The sequence below is a fragment of the Protopterus annectens genome, chromosome 10.part0, assembly GCF_019279795.1.
Source record: "Protopterus annectens isolate FY-2018-M chromosome 10.part0, PAN1.0, whole genome shotgun sequence".
Classification (NCBI taxonomy): domain Eukaryota; kingdom Metazoa; phylum Chordata; order Ceratodontiformes; family Protopteridae; genus Protopterus; species Protopterus annectens.
In genome coordinates, this window is record NC_056744.1 from 288,329,506 (window position 1) to 288,356,437 (window position 26,932).

The 26,932-nt window shown below is 40.9% G+C and overlaps 1 protein-coding gene across 1 annotated transcript in view; it reads right to left on the bottom strand.

Moving 5' to 3' along the window:
• LOC122814129 (polycystin-1-like) overlaps nt 1-26,932 on the bottom strand; it is a 1,441,736-nt gene that overhangs the window by 1,082,287 nt on the left and 332,517 nt on the right. Inside the window, 2 exon segments of the mRNA XM_044086744.1 lie at nt 1,629-1,804; nt 1,978-1,980. Coding sequence (XP_043942679.1) covers nt 1,629-1,804; nt 1,978-1,980 — 179 coding nt within the window.

Here is a 26,932-nt window from a genome sequence, read left to right on the forward strand (position 1 = left end):
AACAGACGAGAGGCTCCCAGAACACTCAAACACTTCGTAATTTATTGTAGTTAGTGCTTTCGCTGGGGTTAGTACTCCAGCTTCTTCAGACTAAAAAAGCCTCTTAGAGCAAGAAATCTGGACAAAGCCATAAATAATGGGGGCCAAAGGTCCAAAAATAGGGACATTTTTTAAATATTGTTCTTATAAACTTAGAATGTTGCCAGAATAAGAGGTTTTCCATTCGCATGAATTTTCTGAAGAGTGTGAAATCTGAATCTGAAAAGCCTGTCACTATTTTCTGACTTCCATCCTCAATCATTTGCCAGAAAAACAGAAATTTATGAGGAACAGACCAAAAATGTGAAGCAAACATCTGGACATTCTGCGAACATCTGAATAATTGAGCGGCATGGGTCTTGCTGGTTCTGGGATGAGATCCAGGAAAACATCACTGAGCCCTTTGTCTTCATCACCACCATGACATCTAAGGTGAACTGAAATGTCTGGAACAGTATGGACTAAAATGAATTCTATATTCTATATTTCAAAAACCTAAAATGTTTTTTCAGCATATTTAGAACATACACACTTCTGCTGTTGCCTGCGCAGGTGGAATAGAGGGATGAAGAGGATAAAGTTCTGGACTATGACACAGGTGACCTCGGTCTGATTAGTGGCTCAATGCTCGAGAGCACAGACAAGGAAGATATTCATACCTAGCCTGTGGGTGTAAGTGCACTCTCAGACATACCATCTCACTTGATCCTTGGTTGGGGAGAGCTATGCAACAGTGTGACACTGCCAGATTTCTTGATCACCCGACAGCCCCAAATATAGGACAGGATTAGTCCAGGAGGAGACTAAGGCAGGTTCATTAGATTCAGTCATTGTGAAGAGGTCCTGGAAGTAGCTGTTGAGCAGCTGGGGGAGGCCAAAAGAGTGTAGTTGATATATAAACTTCTGTTCTTAGGGCAATAATAGCTCAGTTATATGCCTGACTATGCAAGGGGTACACATATCAAATATGTAAACAAATCACGTGGTTGTGTCGCATTTTTAGTACAATGTTAAAAGTGATTGCAGCAGTTATCAATATTTTTTACAGGCACTATAAGAGATCGTGAACCAACCGTCATCCTTACACACTAGGATGCTTACTGAAATGCAAGTGTCTTGGTTGCTAAACATTTTTTCTTGCATATTTCATGACTTTTGCCATTCGCTGTGATTTGCCTCCTTTAAGTCTTGTTGCTGTCATCAGTCTGACCACCAGTCTGAATAATTGGGCCTTAGTCTGCTGCTTCACTAGTACTGTTACTTGCACTACTCGTGTGCTTAGTTGTTAGGATTACGGTGCACTAGTGTTTTGGTGAACTAGGCATATTAGACAGCTATAAATCTGAAAGTAGGTGACATAAAAATGTTTTTATCCCATTACACTAAAAATTGTTTCTATGAAACCTTAACATCTGCAAATCATGTATTTCAAACTTTTGTGATGTTTCTTATACAGCTCCAAAACAGTGCCTAAGGAAAAAAAAAAACAGTTAGCTAGTATCAGTATTTTGACTTATATTTGTCCATTCACATCCAGTGGTTATGCAGCACTTTGTGAATTAGCACTACAATCATCATTGTGGTCTTACCTAAATGTAGTGCCAAGTGCTGTATCAACCTTCACTCTGAAAGCTAGTATTTGTGAGATATTTGTTGGTACTGTTTGCAGAGGTGCCAAGAATTCAGGATCTGCCAGGGGTTTTCTGGTATCAACCATCAGCTCTGTCTCCACTGTTTCTGAACTTACTGGGTTCTCTGCCACAACCTATGTAAGTAAAATTAACTGGTATTAAAGCATCGGATCAACATTATAAAGCATAATATTAATGTTACCTGATTCAAATAAATCAAATAGAAAAAGAAGTTATCAATATATAGAAATCATTGCATCCGAGTTTCATGAATAATCTTAAAAAGACGACCCTTCTATAAACTTACCTTCTACAATATAAAAAATATTTATATCAGAGCTTGAGATGAGCCAAAATACACAGCTATCATTAACAAATGAACTCTTCAATGTTTGCATTCACTCTGCTGTTGACTAATTTTTTTAGCCTGAAAAACATCAAGAATTACTTTGCTATAGTTTATATCTCATAATAATTATATGTGAACCAAGTAATTCATTTCAGTGGTCTTTTTGTCAGGTACTGGGTTTTTTTTTTACTACAGTGCAAAAAGTAGCCTGTGTGGAACTTCCACAAACTGAGGGATAGCTCAAAGGCCTGCAAAGGTGAGAAAAAAGGAAGGAGCAATCTACTCAGTTAAAAGCTTTTTGTCATCAATCAGAGCCATTATCATCAGTATTTACTCAAATATTCCAGTATTATGGATTAAGAGAAATGACTTGATAACGCTGTCAAATGTTTGTTTTCCACTGAAAACTCACATTGATCAAACTATTCAAGAGACAGGAACAAAGGGGTAAACTTTGCTATTAACATCACCATATATGTATGTTTTTTATGTATGCATGCATTTATGTACATACGCATGCATGTATGTTTTTATTTAATTTAATATTAAGTTATTTATTTGAAATTTGGTTACCTGCTAAGTGCGAAGGTCAATTGACTCATATTAGTCATGAACTGGCCTCCAGAGAAGCAAAGTATAGCCTGTAGCCAGTTTGCAATCATAACTGACTTTTTATGTGTTTGACACATGGATACAAAGACATACACCTCAATAACAGAGTGAAATGAAGCACAAAATGTGATGGTTAACATCTGTACAGAGAACATATAACTAATGAGTTATAATCAGAGATACTTGTTCATAATTGTTTGTATTATTTATAGCTTTAGTTGTTCTGACATTCTACTTGTTACAAGAAAAAAGTAAAGGAGTGCATAGTATTTTATAACTTTGAAAGCCACACAAGACATAACAATACCACACAGACACCTGCCAGAAGCACAAGTTTCCCTTTGATGAACATATAGCCTGAATAGAAGTTATGTACTTACCATAACTTGGTATCTGTGTTGTCCAATTTCATTAAGCATCATGAATGGGTCTTCAGATACATCCTCAGATCCAAGCCAGCCATTCCTCAGATATATGATCCAAGCCTCAAACTCCTCCCTCTCCCATGATGCTTCATTCCCTTCAAACCCTCAGATCGAGTTTACTGCCCTTATCACAAGATGAAAAATCACTAGAGAAACAGTAACAAAGACACTACCTGAGTCCAAAGTAAGAACCAGTGGGTTCCCCAATTCTCTAGGTTGTTCTCAGCTGAACTAGACAGGGGGATGAAGAGTGGGAAGTGATGCATACTGAAATTGGACGACACAGATACCAAGTTATGGTAAGTACATAACTTCTAATCTGATGTTGTCCATTTCATTATGCATCATGATTGGGTCAGAGTCCCCAGCTACAACAAACCCTGGGAGGACATCAAGGAAGCATATTCCTGAGCACCACAGAACCAAAGGATGCTCTGTTTCTGGAAAAAAATATCCAGCTTGCAATGAGACACAAATGTATGAGCTGAGAAGCAAGAGGCTACAGCATAGATTTCATATATTGGTGTTCTAGCAGAAAAGGCTGAAGAGGTTGACATTGATCTGGTTGAGTGGGACCTAACCAGACGAGGAAGTTGTTTGCCTTGTTGTGAATAAACCACGGAGATACATTCCATAATCCATCCTGCTAAAGTAATTTTGAACACAGCTTGCCCCAGTCTGTTAGGCAAAAAGGCAATGAACAGCTACTCTGACTTTCTGGCCTAGTTCTTTGTAAGCAGAAGCGTAACTGTCTGTGAACACCCGAGGAGTGTTAGCTATATTCGCCTTTATTAGAGTAGTTCAGAAAGAACACAGGCAAATGAATGATCTGATTTACGTTGGCCTCTAAGACAACTTTTGGAATGAAGGAAAGGTTCATCCAAAGGGAAACTATCCTTCAAGAAGACTATGTACAGAGGTTGAGAAGATATCGCCTGCAAGTCTGAAACTCTTCTGGGTGACATAATGGCCATAAGAAAAGCTGTCTTCCAAGAAAAATACTTCATCTCACAAGAATTAGCAGGTTTGAAGGGTTTCTGGGTGAGACCCTGTAACACTAAGGTAAGAACCCAAGGAGGAGATGGGCCTTTGATCGGAGGTCTCAGATGAAAAACTCCTTTCAAGAAAGCCCAACAAAGCTTGGAAGAAGGAGTACAGGGAGAACCAATTCCCTTCCCAAGATAAAAATTTGAGATGTCTACAAGCCTAGGCGCTGTTAAAGCATAGCTGTTAAAGACTGTGAGGGGGGGGGGGTGGAGGGTGACAGGGGCACTTAGTGAACTAAAAGGGAAATTTTTTTTATAACTATTTGCTACCACAACATAGGTTCACTTGGAGGACATTTTAACCTTAGCCAATTCCCTTTTGGTGCTTGAATTAACATTTTCTGATTGGTCTTAGCTATCCCCATGGCTGATAATTGTATATTAGCCCTAGTGAGAACAAATGTGATCATACCATAGATAATTTGAGGGGGCCATGTAACGGATGAAGTATTTAGGAACTGCCTCTATCCATTAGTGGCATGAGGGGAAATCCTGGAGTACATTTTATATTACCTATCCTTAGATCCAAGTTGCATTTGAATATGGATGGATGAGCTTTGCTTTATTTCTATGGATAGTCTGTTCCAGAAAAGTGGTAGCCTCTGTGATATATATCCATCTCTCCACAACATTCAGTTTAGATACCTGGACTGAGTATTTCTGATGCCATTTGACTTGTTGATGTTCAGTAGGTCCATCTGTATTATGTCGGATGATGCTTTGTATGCCAGACATGTCACCTCTAAGCACTCTGTAAGATACTGAGTATAGTAATAAATCTTTGAGGTGGTCCATGCAAGACCTATTGTTTAAGAGTTGTACCCTTTTAGTAAGGTATTTCTGAAGGTATTCCAATTATTTCATGGGGATGGACAGATACATGCCAAAGTGGGCATTATACAAAATGATTGACATAATGAGAGCTTTGTAAAGGGGGACAACAACATCTCTAGATCTAGTTACAATCAATTTGTTTATAAGCTGTGCAATATAGAATGGCTTTCTTATGACACTGGGCACATGTTGGGCAAAAGTTAGGTCACTGTACACACAAATTCCCAAATGCCAAACAATTGGATCAGTTCTTAGAGGGCATTGTCATGATTTTGGCACCAGTTATTATTTGGGAGAAACCTTCCTGCATGATGGTTAAGTCATATGGTGATTCAATAACTTCTCCTAGCTTGCAGTCATCTCAAACTTAGCTGGCTAAAGCTCTTTGGTATTTCCTTTTACTTTTGATATGTATATGCCAAACAGAAAAAGTCTCAGCACCGAACCCTGGGGACTCCATTGGTGACTGGTCTGTTCCCCTGTTTTGATCTCCTGCATCCTGTGAGCCAAGTTGCCAATGCAGCTGGTGATGTAAATGTTTGCTCCTACATTATTCATCTTTTGTACTACACCTGAGTAGGGAATTGTGTCAAAAGGCTTGGCCAGGTCAAAGTAATGAGGTGTGAACTGTTTTACCTTCATCCATTGCTTTGGTAACAAGAGTAAAGCTAAAAATTTGCCCATGATTTTGAACCTTTCACACTTTCCTCTGGGCTGTTTTAAAACACATTTTTAGGGCCATGCATACATGTATGCATTCCTTGATTCACTTTCCTGATTGTATTAAATTATATTCCTTGTATAATACAGCACACTTGTTAGACTTAAGTTAGAGCACATTTTAAATGTATTGTTTAAACATTTTTCCAGTAGGCAATGAAACCAAAATGCATGCACCAATAGTGATAAAACTGCCCTATTCAGAACATTTCCATAATAGAGGTCTATTTCCACAAACAACTGCATTTTAAATTTATTCTTTGAACATTTTTCCAGTGAGCAATGAAGCAAAATGCATACACCAGTAATGACAAAACTGCCCTATTCAGAACATTTTCATGAAAACAGTTTACTTCCACACGCAATTGCTTTTTAAATTTGTTTGAACATTTTTCCAGTAGGCAATGAAGCAAAATGCATGCACCAATAATGACAAAACTGCCCTATTCAGAACATTTCTATGATAACAGTCTACTTCTACACACAATATATAAATACAGAATCACAGTAGAGTGTAAGCCATAGGCATGTTGCACACCTTCTTGAACTTATTTTCAATGGGGGGCAAAAGGCCAAAAACCAGGGACACATTTTAAACATTGCCTGTATAATTTTGGAAAGTTGCTTGCATAAAATGTTGTCACTACCATGCATTTCACGGCCAAGTCTTGAACCCAGAGTACTACAGTCAGAGCAACATATCACTAAGCTAAACTAGAATTTTCTTGAAAGACAAGACAAACGTAAATAGCTATCATATCATTTAGTGAATTCAGTTCTCACTATAGCTCACAACCTCTTAGCACAAAAACACAGAACAAAGGCAATAATGGGGGAATACAGCCCCAAAATAGGGACACATTTCAAATACTGATTTTATAACCTTAGAAAATTGCTAGAATAAAAGGTTTTGTTTTACCAGTTCTGCAAAACCAGAGTAACAGAACAACAATGTGAGGCATAAATTCACAAGTGATGGTGGTTACGGACTTTAGGCTCTTTTTACCTGTACAGGGTTTGAGCCTGAGTACCTCTAGCCACCAGATGTATTCTGCTGGGGGCATTTTCACACACATCCACACACACACACACACACACACACACACACACACACACACACACACACACACACACACACACACACACACACACACACACACACACACACCCTCTGCAACAATATGATATGCAGTGTACTCACTCTGACAACAGACTCCATCCTCCGGTAGCATTCAGTTTCTGTCCCTTTTCCACTCTGCAATTAAATCCTGTCAGTCCAGATACAGCAGCTAACCCACTCCATTACAGGCTTCTGAGAATAAATCCTTTCCATTTCTGCAGGCAGCAGCTTTAACGTTCCCGCTCGCAGAAAAAAACAGAAATATGTGTGCTGATGTCATTGCGGCAGTTGGAGGTGCGGAAAACAAAAGGGCAAAGGTATGGATGATCTGCAAAAGTGGGGGGCCCCCCTCCCCCCATGGTCTATGGTTCCGGCACCCATGGCCACAAGTTGTACTTTTATCATAGAGAAACTCACTCCATCTTGAAAAAGAGAACGCAAAACATGAGTACATCTGAGACAGAGGCTGAAAAGGTATCTATATTCCTCTGTGAAGCCCAGATGGAAAAATGTTTCCATTTGCTGCCATATACTTTATTGGTAGAAGGCTTTTGGGAAGAAAGAACAATGTCTCGGATAAGAGAAGTGAGCCTGGACTTAAGAAAAACTACTGGAAGTGGAGAAACCGAGCAGTTAATTTAAGGGACCAGAGATTGGGAAGCTTTCACTCTGTCGGATGTGAAATTAGATCCTGTCTGAGATCCAATATCCAAGGAGGATAATTGCTGTGAAACCACAGAAAGAGGAACCTTATGTGATGAAGCCAATGAGGGCAATGATAATGAGATTGGACTTCGACCTGCTGGCTTTCTGTATAACTTTGGGTATCAAAGGGATTGGAGGATAAGCATACAGGAGACCAGGGGGCCAATCATGGACTACTGCATCCCTGGGTGACTCCCACATTGGGGGGAATCAGAGTAAAGTACCTGCTGCATTGGTTGTTTAGGGAAGAGGCAAACAGGTTGCAGCAAGGTAGGCCCCAGCGGCTGAAAATCTCGTACACTACTGACTGGTTCAGAGACTAGTTATGAGGGCTCAAAATAGTCCTGCTCAACTTGTCTGCTGCCAGAATGTTGGATTCTCCAGGGATGTGCTTTGCAGTGAAAAAGTGTTTCAAAGTCATCGCCCATTCCCAAATGTTCATCTCTTCTCTGCAGAGTGGGTATGACCAGGTTCCTCCCTGCTTGTTGATGTACCATACCACTGACATATTGTCCATTAAGATTGGAAATATTCCCAGAGAAAGACAGTCCTGAAAGGCTTGCAATACAAGGAGGACCACTTTTATCTCCAGAACATGTATGCACAATTTGGTCTCTGTTAGGGACCACATGCCATGGACTATCCTTTCCTGAAAATGTCCCCTCACCCCACCTCAAGAGGGAGGCATCCATGGTCACTGTGGCTGATGGAGGGGGAAGGACTGCCTAAGTGAAGATCATCCGTGAGCATCCACCATTGTAGATGATGTCTGCAAACTGGAGTAAGCCTAATCAGGGTTGACAATGGGTGACACCAAATGGACTATTGAACAGCCAGGATCCATTGAAGAACTCACATGAAGAACCTGGCCAGTGGCACCAGGAGGGTAGCAGCCAGCATGGAACCTCAGGCTATGAGGATTGAGTGAGCTGAAGGAGACAGCATGTTTCAAGTACTGAACCTGTAGCCTGAGCAATGATATCCATTGTAAGGGGAGACCAGCAACTTTTGTTATCATGTTCAACATGGCTCCTATGAATTCGATGTCCTGAACTGCGACCATCATGGATATGGCCATATTGACTGTGATATCCAGGTGAAGAAACAGGTGCAACATCACTTGAACTGCGTGAAGTAGTTGATGCCTTGTGGGTGTCATTAAGAGCCAATCATCCAGATAGGGGAACACCTGGAAACCTTGCAGGTGGAGATGCACTGGGATCACTGCCATGCACTTGATGAACACCTGGGTGGCTGTGGTGAGATCAAAGGCAGTGCTTTGAACTGGTAATGAATGGCTCCTAACTGGATCCGTAGAAATCTCCTGGAGCACCTGTCTGTTTTTATATGATAGGATGCATCCTGGAGATCTACTGAGCACATCCAGTCATCCCTGTGCAGGAGAGGCAGAATGGACTGTACAGTAACGATGCAGGACTTTGTCTTCTTGACAAACAGATTCAAACTGCTGAGATCCAGAATGGGTTGGAGGTCCCCGGTCTTCTTTGGCACCAAAAAGAAGCATGAGTAAGTTCTGCATCCACGTTCAGTTGGGACCCGCTGGATGACTCTTTTGTCTAGACATTTTTGTACTTCTAGAAGGGCATTCTCTCTCTGACTGTGTGGCATGTTGGGGAGGCACTCCCCTGAAATAGGAGGTGGTAGGGAAAAGGAAATATAGTATCCTCTGGATATAATGTTTAACACCCAAGTGTTGTTTGTTATGTTTGTCCAGGGTTCTGGGTGTAAAGAAAGCCTGCCCCCGACTGCCTCCAGAGCAGGACAGTTGGGAAGTGCTTCAGGAGAGCTGAAATGGTTTGTCCAACAAGGGTTGCCTGAAGCACTGACTCTGTGGACCCCTCTGCCTCTAGGCCAGCATCAACCATTGAATCCTTTCCCTCTGCCTCTGGAACAGGAGTCATGCTGCGAATCTGGGAAGGGTGCTTGCGATTTGCAGAACCACATCTTCTTCCCACTCCTTTGATTCTTGGAGATGGTCTGTTGGGGGAAGAAAACTTGATCCCTACAGCAGATAAATTCTTGCCCTCCTGTTCGCTGAGGGTAAGGGTCTCCATAACTGATGGTCCGAACAAAGAGGAACCATCAAAAGGGGCATTAATAAACAGCACTTTGAAGGGGTCTGCAAACCTGCATAGTCTCATCCAGGCATGTCTTCTGAGGCAACCAGCCACTCGAGAGGTCTCCTGCACTACATAGGAATTAGCCTCATCAAGGAATTAGCAACTGAAGCCGTAGTGTTCAGCTGTGTGGAAAACATATTAAAGGCTTCATCCAACAGTCACTGCCCCAAAGATGTGGAAAGTTTCTTTACCAGTTTTCTCTGGAGGTGACTGAAATGTGCAGATAATTCAATGCTCTCAGTGAAAAGGTAGCTGAGGCATACACTCACTTTCCATGTCTGTCCATGGCCTGGGACTCCTTATCTGGGGGATGGACAGACGAGCTCTGTTTGACAAGCTCCTTTTTAGTGGCTGCCGACACCACAATGGCATTAACTGGGATATCTTTGCTACAGAAAAGATGGTCCTTGGGGGGACTGAGGTACTTATCTGCACATTTAGGGTGTGGTTCTATAGTGTCAGGCTCCTTCCAAACCCGGCAGGCTATGGGATCAATAAGTTGGTCCACCAGACGGGTAATGGGCAGGGGAGGAAGACTTGCTGAGGTGCGGAGTATGGCTCCGAGGTCTATGATCTGGGTGGGAGTGGCTCAGAGCCCACTCTGGAGAAGAGGCTATGGATCTGGATATCCTCTGTCAGCTCCAAAGTACCACTTGGATCCAAGGTCGATGGATCTGGCAGGGAGGGAGGTTAAGCTGGCTCTGACTCCACAGGATCCAAGGGGCCACTTGGATCCAAGGAGAAGCACAGAGTAGACGGCTCCAGTAACTTAATTCTCTTTTCAGAAGTGGAAGCTTATGTCCCATGAGGAAGCAGAGGGGGGTTGCTTTTTCTGGGAAGGAACCTGGAAACCATGGATTTAGCGCTTTCATCTCCAACAAGGAAACATCATCAAAATCTGAACTTCTGATGAAGTTTCCTGTTTGGAGACGAAAGTGCTAAATTCATAGTTGCTTGGCTTTGTGAATAAACATTTTGGCATATTTAAAAATTCTTTAATGCCCAGCTTTGTGCACAAGAGTTTTTGGCATTTTATTGTGTGGGATTGCCTTTATTAGTGCCATGGTATCACCAGCTGGAGGTTGTTGTATGGTTTATAACTTATTTGTGTGTTACTTGAAATATCTTGTATCACAGTATTCACAAATTTAGTTCATGAATCATGGAAACTTATTACTTAAATCTACAGCACATGACATTCCATATATCAAGTACCAAATCCTCATATAGTCCTTGAATTTATGTAATTTAAATACTTTTATTAATAATTGGGATGTTCCAAAAATACTGTTCAGTGGCAATAAAATGATAAAAAGAGGAAATGGTTGATCAAGTTTGATATGTGAAATAATGGGAAATCTCAGGGGAAATAAATAATAATCTAAATCAGCCAAGAAGGGTTCATGAACAAAGGTTCTACCTGCCAACATTACACCGTTTTATACCTGTGCTGCAGGTGATACTGATTTGAATACCAGCAGCTTTCCCCCGCAGAATGCTTCCATTGAAACTGTGGCTTAGGACTGGGACTGAAGAAGTATATTATAGCCTTGTTAAAGACAAGGAAAAATAACATTATGGTAACAGAGATAATGTCAGAATTATGGGATGGAATACCTCAGGGATGTTCCTCATTTCAGTTTTCAACAGTGAATTTGTTTCGTACTCTTGCTGATCCTATTCTGAAACTTTTCACCCAAAACCTAAGTACAAGATATGTCCGTGAACCCTGGTGTACCACTGTAGTGATTTCTTTTCTCAAGGGCTGACCCACCATGGACACTGTGAACTACAAATCCATTAGTGTTACAAGCCTAATGTGTTAAACCATGGAACACATCATCACTGCCTCATTAATCTTGACATTACAAACCTTAGGCTTGACCCACAATTTGGTTTTGTAAAGGGAAGGGCATACTTGCTCAATCAGGTCAGCTTCTTTTGGAAGGTCCCTCATGTAGTGGACAGTGGTCAGACTGTTCATACTGTATACATTCACCGGTTCAAGGTAGGTAATAGGAATGCAGACCAGGAGGCAATTGAAGAAATTAGCCCAGATTCCCAATTGTTTGGTTAAGTGATCTTCTCAAGGTCATACAGTAGGTAAATGAAAGCTGTGCCACTGGCAGTAACTCATTAACAACTGTCATCATTAATCTTCTATAATACCTACCTATCATGATATGGTCAAGGTTTTTGACATCATACTGAATGGTGTACCACATGCTATAACATATATTAGGATTATAAATAAAGAATGTCTTTATGTGCTGACACTATGTGGTAAGGTAGTCAGCAATCTGGATCTAGAACAGAGCACATGTCATCAAGAAAGTAATGCCTCTTCAAACAGTCAGAAGGTGATGAGAAGTGCTTCCTAGTGATTTGTGTTAGGTACCTTCTTGCTTGACATTTATGTCTTTGATCTCAAAGCTGTAAGCTATCATCTCTGGCTAATTAAGTTACCTGATGGCTGCAAGCTGGGTCATAGTTACAAAATTAAATAATATGAGTTAACATCTGGTTCACAGAAAAAGGGCTTAAACTTAATGCCAAGAAATGCAGTATCATCCCTACTGGGGGACAGCAAATGAATTCAATGTACAGCACCAACAGCACACCCTTACTAGGCATGACAGTGAGCAGACATTTGGGTAGAAAGCCCCCTTTCATTCAATCCCCATGTGTTGACCATAGTCAGGAAATCCTCTATATGTCACAACTAATTGCCCAAAGTGTCTCCTCTAAATACATGGAAGTTATTGTCCCCTTATATTCTACCCTGATCAGACCTGTTATTGAATACTACGCATCCTATGGCATGTATATCACTAGACACACTAAACAATTCAAAAAGCTGCAAAGGTGCCTAACAAAGTTGATTGTTAGTCTCAAAAGCCTTAGTTATCAGGAAACACTGGAATTAATGTCTCTGTACTCAGTGATCGGGGGAGGGGGTGGTGGTCTGCACTGCATTTAGCATGTCCTCATTTTTCTCAACAAGAGAAACAGAGCAGTCAGTACTAAAACCAGAGATATACATCCTCACATAAAGATAAATAAAACAAGATGAAGGGACAGGTTCATTATCCAGCATTTTCTCCATCTCAGAAACAAACTTCCTCTATAGGTTAAGAATGTGATTCCAAGTATATGACATGTGTAAGAATATGATTCCATGTCATGCCTCAGATTTATCTTGGATAACTGGATGGGCTTCCTTAAATATATACCAGCACTAACAGAGTTTGTCCTTCTTGAAAAAGGAGGCAGAGCCTGAGGGTGGTTTTGTGGCAATGTTTACATTGCCTCTGGCTAAATTATCTAGCATACTTTATGATCCTATGTTCCTTTGTCTCAAAGAATGGAAAACAGTATTCATCATGTTGTTGATGACCCAATGATGCAGTAGTAGAGGATGGAAAAACAGTCTAAGCATAGTTTTAAAAAGTTTAGTGAAGTAAGCATGATAGGAATTATATGAACTTTGTTGTAAACAAATAGAAAGTTTTACATTAGCCCTCGAAAACCCTGATGTGAGGGAGGGTAACTGACAGTAATAGAACAGGAAAAGAATCTGGGGATACGTTTTGCAACTAGTTTGGTGGACTAATGCATCCAGTCCAAATTGGCTTTCCTGAATGGGCAATATATCCAAATAAATTTGACTCCTAAATCTTATAGATTCCTCATCTTGTCACTGTGAGAGGTTTATATCATGTCTCTGTATAGCTGCCCTGGGTTGTAGATGATACAGTGCATGCTGCCTTCACAGAGCTCGTAAGCTTAAATCCTTGAAGATTTGGAGCTTATTCCCTTCAAAAGCCTACACATTGACTTCTTCAAATCAGTCTCCAGAGCTGTACACGAAGGTAAGGCGGTCCACACAGCCTATCTGGACCTCACCAAGGCCTTCAACACCATCCCCCACTCTGGAATTGTAGATAAACTTACTAAGCTGGGCATAAATCCCTACATCACTCGGGTTGCCAACTGGCTTACTGACAGAACCCAGACTGTTAAAGTAGCCGACTCCAAATCCAGCTCCAGAGAAGTGACAAGTGGAATACCTCAGGGTTCAGTCCTGGGACCGCTCTTGTTTGGCATCAACTTCTCTGAAGTACAGGCCAACACTAAGGGACTCTGACTAACAAAGTTTGCAGATGCCTGCAAACTGGGATCCATTATTGAATCCCTAAATGATGCGGATATTGTACAAAAGGGCCTTACAGAAACAGATGCTTGGTGCCAGAGCCATGGGCTCAAGCTTAATGCCAAGAAATGTATAAGTATCCTCTTTGGGAAAAAAACATGTACCCATGAATTACCACATAGGTGGCAGTACACTAAATACTGAAGGTGTGATGAGAGACTTAGGGACACAGGTGGACAGTGGTCTCACCTTCGATAACCACATTGCCACAACAGTCAGAAAATCCTTCTATGTGACACACCTCATCACTAAGGGCTTTTCACCCAGAAAAAAAGAGGTTGTTGTCCCATTGTACTCATCCCTCATTAGTCCCATTATAGAGTACAATGCCCCATTTGGTATGTAGCTCACAAGACATCTGCAACAGCTGGAAAGGCTACAAAAATACCTCACTAAAAGAATCACAAGCCTAAAGCAGATGCCCTATGCTAACCGTCTAAAAAAACTCAAGCTATACTCTGTGGCATATCGTCTACTCAGAGGTGATCTCTGCTTAACATACAAGGCCATGTCAAACCGTGAGCTGTTGGACATGCTCTACTTAAAGAAATCCCAATCCCTCAGAGCCACATGCTCCAGGGATCTAAACCTTGTCATCACAATAAACAAAACATGCTGGAAGGATAGGTTCCTAACCCAGAGACTCCCTATAATCTGGAATAGACTGCCCATACATGTCAAGCAGAGCGCCTCCTTGGCCCTCTTCAACAGGAACCTTAACGATTGGATGGGAAATAGGAAATTCACCCCGGGGATCATGTCAGTCACCCTGCTAGACAGGGATCCAGGGAAGTAAATATTGAGGGAAGAAATATCCAGGGAATTGTTATGGCTAGGCTTGTATAGGCCCTAGGGCCGATAGCCTAGTACCAACCTATGAACCTATGAACCTATGAACCTATGAACATCTGAGATCTAATAAAGATTTCCAAGTATTCCAGCAGAATGGTTTATTTCTCTATTAATAACTATTAATAACTAGCGTTAGGCAAAATTCTGAATAATACTGGTAACTCTAAATTGCCACTCTTAAGATCAAACATCCTTTTTTCAAAACAATTCTCAATTGCCCTAAGTTCAAGACCTTGTAGGTAGGAATGCTAACCTTCCCCTCATTCCCATGCAGAACTGTTGATATCTTTAGCCTAAACAAAATAGGCTTAGTTATAGCTGTTGCCAAAAATTTAGAAACATAGGAACAGTATTAGAGAAGTGATCACAGGAACCATAAGATGCCTAGCCATACACATCTTTAAGCAGACAATTTTAAAAGGCACCTTTTTCAAGTACTTAATAGTGCTACCCTCCCATATTGGCTAGGAGTGGCTATAATACCTGAAGCAAATGTATCTCTACCCATCCAGACACCAAGACTCTCCTTAAAGTTAGACAAAGTAGTACTTTGCTTGGCATGCAGTGGTAACCAGTTTCATTAGCTGAGATTATGATGAGCTAGGAACCTAACCCCTCAGTAAGCCTTTTTCATTTTATGCAGATTTACATCCCTAATATGGGTATCTGTTAAGCCATGGGTTTTGTAAAGAAATAGGAGGTCAAATAGTATTAGGTCTTTTGTGGCTAGAAAAGTGAGACACATTTCAGTACAGCCAGCAGCTACTGAGTATAAGGAGAGTTATCTTAATCAGTTGGGCAGTAGCGTAGCTAGGGCAGGGTGAGAGGAGCAACTGCCTTAGGCACAAAGTGTTGGGAGGGTGCGACCAGACAATATCAATCTTTCTTTAATGTAATGTCAGCTACCAGCTTTTAAAAGTCGGTATTGCATTTTTGGTCAAATCTGAGCACACAGAGTGTGGTCTAAACTGTAATAACTGCATGCTATATTGTAGCAAGCAGTTTGCTACAGTTTAAAAGATAAATTTTTTTTATTTTTTTTAACTAAAACCTGAACTCTATAGCACTATTTGCAGGCAGGTATATTTGTAGCATAGTTTATAAGAAGATTATTTTTTAACTAAAACATGGGCACCATAGCTCTCCATCCAGGCAGGGAATAAACTGCAGCAACCATTTGCTATATTTGTATCAAGCAGTTTGTTACAGTTTATATGAAGGAATTTTTTTATTTAAACTAAAATCTGAATGTCATAGCACTCTGTACAGCAGGGTATAAACTGTAGCAACTGATACATTTTCAGGCATAGTGAGTACAACAATGTGGAAAGGTAGTTTAAAATTAACACCAAATGTTACTGCTAATATACTGGTTATATCACTGGGACTGGAATATGTGATAATTTTACTGTTGAGCTTAATGTATTGTTGGACATTATTCTATAATTTCATGACATTATTCAAAAAAATATTTGTAGTTTCCTTTTGTATCTAAGTTTGTACTCTGCCTGACATTTTGTAATAGTGATCTTAAGCTCCTCACTGGCATGTTTCATTGTAGTCTTAAGATAGGAGGACCGGGATTTCTTACATTTCATTATTTTCCCATTTTGTTAAACAGAGCTACAACAAAGAGATTTATTCCTAAGGTTAGATAGTATTGGTGGCGGATGGGTATGGACTTTTATGCCACTGTTTTGGTGCTGGTAAAAATTGAATGTGAATGTGACAGACCTCTCAGCTGAGCATATTTTGAGGGTATTTTGTCATGTAACTTGCTTGGCAGAGTATTTAAGTGTGTTTGCTTTCTGGTTTTATGCAGTTTGATAAAGATTTTTTTCTTCTTCATCTTTTGGCTTTTAGGGGTCAACACAGCAAATCACCTGTTCGCTTATGATTGGCAGTGGCATTTTTTACGGTGTTGAGTTGCCAGCCCAGTGTCCAATCTTTCACAGAAGTCACACACATGCACGCACTCACACCTAGGGCCAATTTAGAGTGTGCAATCCACCTACAGCATGTGTTTGAGATGTGTGCTTTTTATTAAATCTTTAAAATACAGCTCCTTTTTCTGTATCTATATATATATATCTATCTGTCTCTCTCTATATATATATGTATATATATATATATATATATATATATATATATATATATATATATATATAGGTGCAGTGGTTAGCATTGTCACCTCACAGCAAGAGGTTCTCTGGTTCAATCCTTGGCTGGGGTGCCTTCTGTGCGGAGTCTGCATGTTCTCCCTGTGGTCACGTGGGTTTCCTCTGGGTGCTCCGGTTTCCTCCTACATCCCAAATACATGCTGCAGGTGGATTGGACACTCTAAATTGGCTGTAGGTGTGAGTGCGTGTGTGTGTGTGTGTGTGTGCCTTCTGTGGAAGGTTGGGCACCGGGCTGGCAACTCAATACTGTAAAGCTCCACTGCCAATCATTAGCGGACAGGGGATCTGCTGTGGCAACCCCTAACTGGGAAAAGAAGAAGATATATTATATATAGATATATTTTTTCAACAATTCTTTGCTATTATACAATACTTGTACTTGTGGGGGCCATCCTATAAGAGCTTCATTATAATGCATTGTACTAAGGAGCCTCAGATACCCTTTGGTTATCAGAACAAATTACTTCCTTCTGCTTATTCTTGGCCCATTCCTATTCCACAAGAACTGTGATAAAAGTGTCTGAATAGTCTTTCAGAATAACCTACATGGGAAATGCCTCAGAAGAAATACAACTTTTGGAAAAGCAACATTTTCATAACTTGTTTCTTGTTTAAAAAAATGTAAAAACAGCTTTTTCAGCTTAGCATTTTATTTTTTATCTCCGCTAATGCAGGTTTAACATTTACATCTAAAACTGATTAAAACTGATTCATTTTATAAGAGCAGATTTACAATATAGTTACTGCCCCAAATAGGGAATCATCCAATCACAACAGCCATCTATAGGCTGTCACCATCAGCAGGAAGATGCTTGCTTTGTTCCAATTCACACAAAGTCCTGAATATAATGCAAAACAATGCAGTACCCTACCAAAATTCTGCACATCATTAAGTACGTTTGATCAAAATAATACAATCATTTCAAACATAGATAACAAATTTGAGGACTGGGATCTGTATCCCAAAGGAAGGGAACTCATTTGTCAAAACCATATTTAATGGAAGGCTACAAAATAAGCAATCACACTGAAGAGGGACATATCTACCTTGTACCATTTTCATTGCTAAATGACTGCAACAGAATATTATTAACATATATGCTAGTTCACACAAGCTGAACTTTGCTAATGAAGCTAAATAGGAAACCCAACCATTACAGCACATACCAAAGATGCTCAAAACCTTCTTTAAAGCTCTTTTTCAGAACACACTATGATCCTTAACTTCCCCTGTTGCTCCCATCTTTGCATATTAAGTACAATTCCTACTAAATTCTGTCAATGGACCCCGTCTTTGATAAAGCCATGTTAATTAGAGGCATACAGGTTTGTAAGAATCTTCCCTAATCTGTTTAAAAGAATTTTACCATAAATGTTTATATTTAATTGAAGAAGAGATATATGCACTTAATTGGATGCCCAGAAATGGTCTTTTCCTGGCTTGCAGAGCATTAGCACTTTGACACTTAGAATAGTTGAAAAACCTACCTTTCTCTTCCTCAACATGTAACACTAAGGCCAGTTCAGACTCCAGAGCTTTATATATATGTATATATTTGGTGTAAGGTCACGGGGATCAGCAGCCTGGGAAATGATGATCCTGAGTAACCTTGGAGATGCCATAACCTGTACTTTAAGATTATTAGACTCCTTAGCTGTCGGAGAGAATCATACTTGATATTCTGCTGTCATGACTTCACTTACATGATCATAGGATCATAGAAACATAGGAGGTTACTAGGCAATTGGCCCTGAGGCCCTTATAAGCTTAGCCAAGAGTTTAGCCCATGTTTAGACAAGTCAGCACCCACAGTCCCTGTCCAGCAGGGACACAGGTGGAATCCCAGGGGTGTATTTTCTGTTTCCCATCCAGGTTTCCAGGTTGTGCTTTAAAAGGGATAATGAGGTACTCTGCAATGCATGAAGAGGGTGTCTATTCCACAGATGGGGGAGTCTCTGGGACACAAATCTGTCCTGCCACAAGTCCTATTGATGTCACAGACCAGGTTGAGGTCGCGCATGTGGGTTACTTGAGTGGAGCTTGACTTGCAGATATGTAGCAGTCCCATCAATGCGGGGTCTGAGATTGCTTTCTATGCTAGACAGATGTCACCTCTGAGGAGTCTGTATGAAACTGAGTAGAGGGACAGAGCTTTCAGACTACCTGTGTAGGGTAGATGTTTGAGGCCCTGGATTCTCCTGGTGAGGAATCTCTGTGGTCTCTCCAGCTGCTGCATGTACTGTGTGAGGTACATGCTGAAGGGGGCATTGTACATTATAATTGGAATTATAAGGGAAGAATACAGGGATATTATGACCTCTTTTTCCCTGGATGAGATACCCTTACTTATGAGGTGGGCCATGTAGAAAGTTTTCCATACAACAGAAGCAACATGGTGGTCAAAAGTCAGGTTGTTATCAACCTGGTTGCTCAAATCCCTCATGACTGATTGTATGCTTAAGACGTTGTTATTAATATGATAATATGTGGGGACATCACTCTCCCCAAAGGGAATAATGATGCATTTTTTGGTATTCAGCTTGCGGCCATGTTTCTGGAGCCAGTCATTTGTTTGGGTGAGACCCTCTTGGAGGACGTCCACATCACTTGGGGGAATTGATGACTACACCCAGCTTGCAGTCATCTGTAAACTTGGTCTGCCATAGACCACTGGTTTTGATCTGCAACTCAGAAAAGTATATCCCGAATAACAGAGGCCGCAAGACTGATCACTGGGGTAATGGTGTGGGCTTGTCACTAACTATAGTTAGTACAAGCTCCCTTGTCCTCTCAAAACATCTTCTTTCTAGCAGATTTTCAGCAGTCAACCTCTTTGTCCAGTAAAATAGTTTAGACCTTTCCCATTTGTTGTGGGAGTTCACCAGCTCGTATTATATTTTCAACTGTTTTGAATTGCTCTGTAAATTATTATCTGCACGTAACCCCTTCTTACACTGCATTTCCAAACTCTTAGTTTGATTATCTAACCCCAAGATAGAGCTAAGTGTAAGCCATTCATCTGTCGTCATCAATTAAATGGTCTGCCTTTTATCTTATCCTTTAACATCAACCAATTCCTAACAATATGTGAACTAGAAGCTCCAAAATTTCTCAAGCAGAGCTAGTTCAGTTAGTCAGAACCTGAAACTTCTCCTTATGCTTCAGAATAAGTGGATCAACCCCCCCCCCCCCCACTACAGACATTGTGCTTTTCCTGATTACCATTGCTTGGTGCAATGTTTGGAATGTTAACTGTACCTCTTTATGTCGAGCCTGTTTGTAAGGACAATCTTTTACTCTTGACTTCTATACAAATCTGATTTTCTGGCTAAAATTAGTAATGAATAAACACAGTGGGAGGAATGGTCTCTCAGATCAGCTTCCTCATGGACATGCACTTGTACATCTGTGCCCACCCCACCCCCATAACATCGCTCATCAGTGAAGGTTTTAATTCATACTTTCACTCTACAGGAAGTTGTATGTCCACCCTTTCTACTTATAATTAATTCCAAAGTTACTGTACCTGGAAGAATCTCCCACTCAATCCTCATACACTGGGTGAATTTTCAGTTTTGGTCATCCACAGAGTCATATCCCTGATTTGGCTGCAGTGCAGCTGACCAGATTTACACTCTTTTGGACTGAGACACAAGGAAAAGATTGAGAGAGCCTGGGATGTATATCTAGAAGTGGTCAGTTGTCACAAACAATTGAGATACTGTACCCAGTATTGTGGCTTTCTCTGGCCATGCCTTATATACTTTATACAGATGTGGGGGCCATAAAAGGAGAAGAACATCAAGTTGCAGGAAGAAGTTCAGAAAAGTACAGCCAAAAGAACACCTGGGAGAAAGGAAGACTTAAGACCAAACACTAGAATAGTTAGAACTCTTATCAGTGTTGTCACAAAGAGATGGGGAACATGATATATCTATACAAGATCACACCAGAGAGGTGCAAAGGTTTACCTTGAAAAGGAAGCAAAGATGGAAGAAGATGGGTACAAGCAGCACACTTTAGGGGTTAACTCTTCTCCGAATCTGCATGAGTACTTCTTCAGAGAAAAGATTGCAACCTAAATTAAATTTTGGGTATCAGCTTGTAATCAGAGTACAGAGGCAAATTAAGTATAAAAAGAATAAGACATGACATAGACATAGCTATTGTAATGACTAATGCACATAAAAAAATGTTCCTTATAACCTATTTCTACTCAGGTGAAACTACACATACATATAAACGTAAACATATGAACAAATAGTACTGTACACAGAAAAAGAGAAGAAAAGGCAGGTTGCTAATATTGCACATGAGAAATTATTGCAATTGCACTTTTAAGAGAAAGATATTGCACTTCTGTACGAATATATTAACTATAGTGAATTAAATAATATATCGATTTCAGTGAAATATTAGGAGTGAGATCACGTGTGGAGGTAGAAGACGCCCAAGTTGATGTCAGAGTTTATGAGCCTTGTTGGTTAGAAGCTGTTACAGAGCCTGGAGATCCTACCGCGGATGCTGTGATACCTCTTGCCAGATGAAAGTCTAGTAAACTAGCCAAATGCTGGATGTGATGTGTCTCTAAATATTTTGTATACCTTCTTTATGCTTCTTGTAAAACGTTCTTGCATATTTGGAAGATTTGTGCCCATTATCTTCTCCACAATCCTCACCACTCTTTGAAGCTCCTTCCTCTCTGCCATAGTACTGTTTCCATACCACACAGTAAAGTTGCAGGTGAGAATACTTTCAATAGCTCCTTTATAGAAAGTGGATAGAAGCATTCAGAGGAAGCTTTGCTCTTTTGAGCCTTCTCAGGAAATGCAGGCACTGGTGAGCTTTATTAATTATCTGGCCTGTGTTTCAGGACCAAGAGAGGTCTTCTGAGATGTGTATACCCAGGAACTTTGTAGATTGAACTCTCTCTACCACCTTGCAGTTGATCTCAAGTGGTGAGTGAATGGCTGGCCTTTTTTTGAAGTCAATGATAATTTCTTTAGTTTTGTTGACATTCAGATTCAAGCTATTTTTGCACCATTTGATCAGAGAGCTGTCTTTGCTCCTGTATTCCCTCTCATCATCAGTTCTAATGAGACCCACTACAGTGGTATCGTCTGCAAATTTGATTATATGGTTATTGGGAAATTTCACAGAGCAGTCATGGGTAAGGATGGTGAATAGTAGAGGACTAAGTAAACACCCTTGAGGCACACTCATGTTTAGTCTAATGATACCTGATGCATTCTTACCAGCACATGTCTTCTGTGGTCTTCCAATCAAGAAGTCAAGGATCCAATTGCAGAGGCTCTTGTTGATGCCAGGGTTAATTAATTTGCCTATGAATTGCATCGGAACCAAAGTGTTGAATGCCAAGCTAAAGTCAATGAACAACAGCCTGACACAGTTGCTCCTCTCTTCAAGATGTTCGAGAGAGAGAGAGATGCAGGGCCACCAAAATGTCATCCGTAGTGGATCTGTTTGGCAGATAGGCAAACTGTAGAGGGTCGAAGGTCAATGGCAGAGCTTCTGACAGATGCTTTTTTACTATCCTTTCAAAGCATTTTATGACATTTGGGGTTAGTGTCACAAGTCTGTAGTCATTTAAGCAAGTAGGATTGGCTTTTTTTGGGTAGCAGATTTATATTAGATACCTTGAAGCATGCTGGCACTCTTTCAAGAGTCAGGGAGATATTGAAAATATGTATAAGGATTAGGTACAGTTGGTATGCACATTCTCTTAATACTTTGCCCAGGATGTCATCTAGGCCTGCAGCCTTCCCGGGGTTCATTTTCTTAAGCTGGATTCTCACTTCTCCAGGGTAAAGTTTGAGCACTATCTTATCCTGACCAGTGGGCAGCTTTTTAGCCTCCAGGTTGTTCTTCTCTTCAAATATGCCATAAAATGAGTTCAGCCTGTCTAGAATTTCTGTGCTGTCATCACATTGAACTGACTTGGTCTTGTAGTCAGTTACCTGCTGAATGCCTTGACAGAGGCTCCAGGTATCCCTCATGTCCTCAAAGCAACTTTGTACCTTTTTCCATACTCCCTGTTGGCTTCTTTGATGCCTCATTTTAGGTTAGCCCTTGCTTCACTAAGACCCACATTGTCCTTGACCCTGAATGCCTCATTCCTTTTCCTCAGAAGCTAATACACTCTGCTGGTTAGCCAAGGTTTTTGATTGGCTCTGATTGTAATCTTCTTGCTTCTCTGGTTCTCTGAAGATGTCCCACCAGGTACTATCAAAACAATCCCTTAGACTTTCCATTGCCTATTCATTCTAGACCCTGATCAGTTTCTCAGTGGGTATTTCTCTGACCAGCAGAGGTTTGTAAGCAGATATAAATCTCAGTGAAATATGATCAGAGCTCCCCAAGCTTGGCTGCTGCACTGCTTTGTATGGTCCCTTTATGTTGGTGTAAACTTGTTAAGGGTATTTGCTCCCATTGTGGGAAAGTCCACAAACTGATGGTAGTGGGGTAGCACCTCCCTTCGATCCACTTTATTGAAGTTTCCTGCTATCACATATGCACAGTCAGGATTTTTACTTTGCAGCTCACATATGGAATTGTGCAGTATGCCAAGTGCCTCGGAGGTATTAGTACTAGGTGGTATATACACAGCTGTTAAATAGACTCCATTAAACTCACTGGGTACATAGAAAGGTCTGCACTACCAGGATGGGTGATAAAGAGGAAATTCAGTAATGGATTCAAGAAAACAGGTGCAAATGAAGAAAGTTTAAGGTTGAAGGAGGGGAAGAACTTGAGCTAAGGAGTTAAACACCCTGTAAGACAGAGTAGGCAGAACAGGTTAGTTGTTTCCTTCCATTATGCACATTTCACGTAATGTAATCTGACCAAACATTTGGGAATACTACCTTTAGATGTACAGATGTGACTACTGGTATAGCATTTGTAGTAACATGAATATTTGTATATATGTGTGATGCCCCTGCACTGGCCCATTAATCAAGGAGCCTCAATCCTCACCTCTGGCAACAGGGGATTAAACACTGGGAGGATGATAAGTGCACACATAGTAAAGTTTAATTTCCCTTAATAGCATACAGAGCTCACAGTCAGTCTGGGGCTGGTTTCTCCCACTTTCTCCAGATCCCCAAAAAGAGTCCCCACTGCCACAGCTATAGGGTTAAGATCTCAGTTGAGAGGCCAAGCCAAGACTTGCAGCACCCTCTCTGTCCAACCAGTGCTTTGTGTCCCTGCCCAAGTAGCTGACACACACACACACACACACACACACACACACACACACACACACACACACACACACACACACACACTTAGAGATTTGGTTTATATACAAATACACACTCACACACCTGCGGAAGGCTGCAATAGGTTTATCTGCTATGCCCTCTTCTGCCCAGATAATAAGGTAGTTTCCACTGCCACTGACCCTTACTTATCAGCTACTATAAGGCCCTTACAGAGAGTGTCAAATCCTACTGTGTAATGTTACTATTAATCCAAATGGTAGTCTGACCAAGACTTGCAAGGCTATTTAGGAATGGCCTGTATAGTGTCACTAACTACATATGCATGTACTCAAAGAGCTTAAATATATCTCACAAACATCAGCCAGAAATATAGGTTTAAATATATTTAATAATAATAAAAGAACAAGACAATATCAGTAAGTCAACACAGTAACTTCAGAGTTCAAAATCACAGGAAATATTTTAAAACAACATTGCAGGGCAGTCCCAAATAAATACAGAAAACATCTAAACTAATTTTTACCATATTCCTAGCTATATCTAAAATAGATACTATGTTCTAAGTCTTACTTGCAGTAGGGGAAGTGCAGATGGTGATGATGAATGCATGTTCTTGCTAGGTCCAAGACAATATACAAAATGCACAGTCTCTCTCTGAGGGAGTTCTTAAATTAATATCAAACATTACTGCTGAATCAGCTTGGATGACATCACTCTTTGTCACCTGATTTCAGTTCCCAGGCTAAACAGAAACTAACAGAATTTAACACCTCTGTGTGAGAAATACATATCTCTCAGATCTTTGCTGCTGCTAGGAAGTCATAAAGCAATAAAACACTTTTGCATTTGAAACCTAGTAATTATTTCCCATTCAAGACAATACAAAAACTTCTAGCTCCAGACATTGTGTCCGCTACTGAACTGAAACTGAGAGATAACATCTTTTGTTTATGGCCCAGCTATAAAGTAACTTGACCTCAACTATTATTAAGTTTTGCAGATTAATTTTCTATGTTCCAACAGGGTACACTGTGGCTATATCTTAGCTCAATACATAACATACTGTTCTGTATAAATCATATCAGTATTCACAAATGACATAGAATTATTTACAAAATTCCAGATAGCTGGGCTGGCAATATTTCCCTGTATCACAATATGAATGACACCAACAATTTATAGGTTCATAGGTTCATAGGTAGGTAGTAGGCTATCTGCCCAAAGGCATTTATAAGCCTAGCTGGAATGTGTTGCTTTTGCCACCCCCTTAGATTAGTTCCCTGTGCCTCTGTCCAGCAGAGCCATTGAAGTGATCCCTGGGGTAAACTGTCTGCTTCCCATCCACTCATCAAGGTTTCTCTTGAAGAGGGTTAGCAAGGAGCTCTGCCTAATGTAGATTGGAATCTTGTTCCAGAGCATAGGAAGTCTCTGGGACAGGAATCTAACCCTCCAGCACATCCTATTTATTGTTGTGGTGAGGTTTAGATTCCTGGAGCATGTGGCTCGAGGGGATATGGTTTTCTTTAGGTGGAGCATGTCCATCAATTCTGGGTTGGACATGGCCTTGTATGTCAGGCAGAGATCACCTCTGAGTAGGTGGTATGCAACTGAGTACAGCTGGAGTTTCTTCAGTCGAGCTGCATAGGGCATCTGCTTAAGGCCAGTGATCCTCTTGGTGAGGTACTTCTGTGGTCTTTCCAGTTGTTGCAGGTGTCTTGTAAGGTACATCCCAAATGGGGCATTGTACTCTATGATGGGTCTGATGAGTGATGCATAGAAGGGCCCAATGACCTCTTTCAATATGGATGCAAACCCTTTTGTGATTAGGTGGGCCACATAGAAGGATCTTCTAACCACTTTGGCAATGTGATTATCAAAGGAGAGGTTACTATCTACTTGGGTCACTAGATCCCTTATTACGTCTTTCGTATTTAGGGGGCTACCACCTATGTGGTAGTTTGTGGGTACTTTGTTTTTCCAAAGGGGATGACTTTGCACTTTTTGGCATTTAGCTTGAGGCCATGATTTTGACACCAGGTATCTGTCTCAGTGAGACCCTTTTGGAGGATGTCTGTGTCAGCCGGAGAGTCAATTATAGCCCCTAGTTTGCTGTTGTCTGCAAACTTGGTCAGCCATAGTCCTCCTATGCTTGCCTGTACCTCTGAGAAGTATATGCTGTACAGGAGGGGTCCTAGGACTGAGCCCCGGGGAATGCCACTTTAATCAGTTTACAGTCAGACCTAGCTCCCGCAACTCTTACCATGTGGGTTCTGTCCATGAACCATTTGGCAACCCATCTCATGATGTAGGGGTTTATGTTCAGGCTGGTGAGCTTGTCTATAATACCTGAGTGGGGAATGGTGTCAAAGGTCTTTGCAAGGTCTAGGTAGGCTGTATGGACCACCTTTCCCTCATCTATAGCCTTGGTAACTGTCTCAAAGAAGTCCACCAGGTTTAGGAGGCATGATCTGCCCTTAACAAAGCCAAACTGGGTCCAGTGTTTGGAGGTTTCCAATGTCTCTGTTAATGAGATCCATGATGATGTGCTCCATAGCTTTGCAGACCAAGCTAGTCAGGCTTATAGGGTGAGAGTTTCCAGGGTCCATTGTGGCTCCACCTTTATAACCATTGCTGTGTGCCACTCTGTGGGCACGTAGCCTATGGAGAGGCTGAGTTTAAACAGTGTGTTTAGGTGAGGGGTTAGTTCATCTTTGAGCTTGTGTAGGACGCAGCCTGGGACACCATATGGTCCCATTGATGTTGTGCTTTTGGCTTTGGAGAGGGCTGTTTTAACCTGTCTGTGATTTCAGGGGATCTACA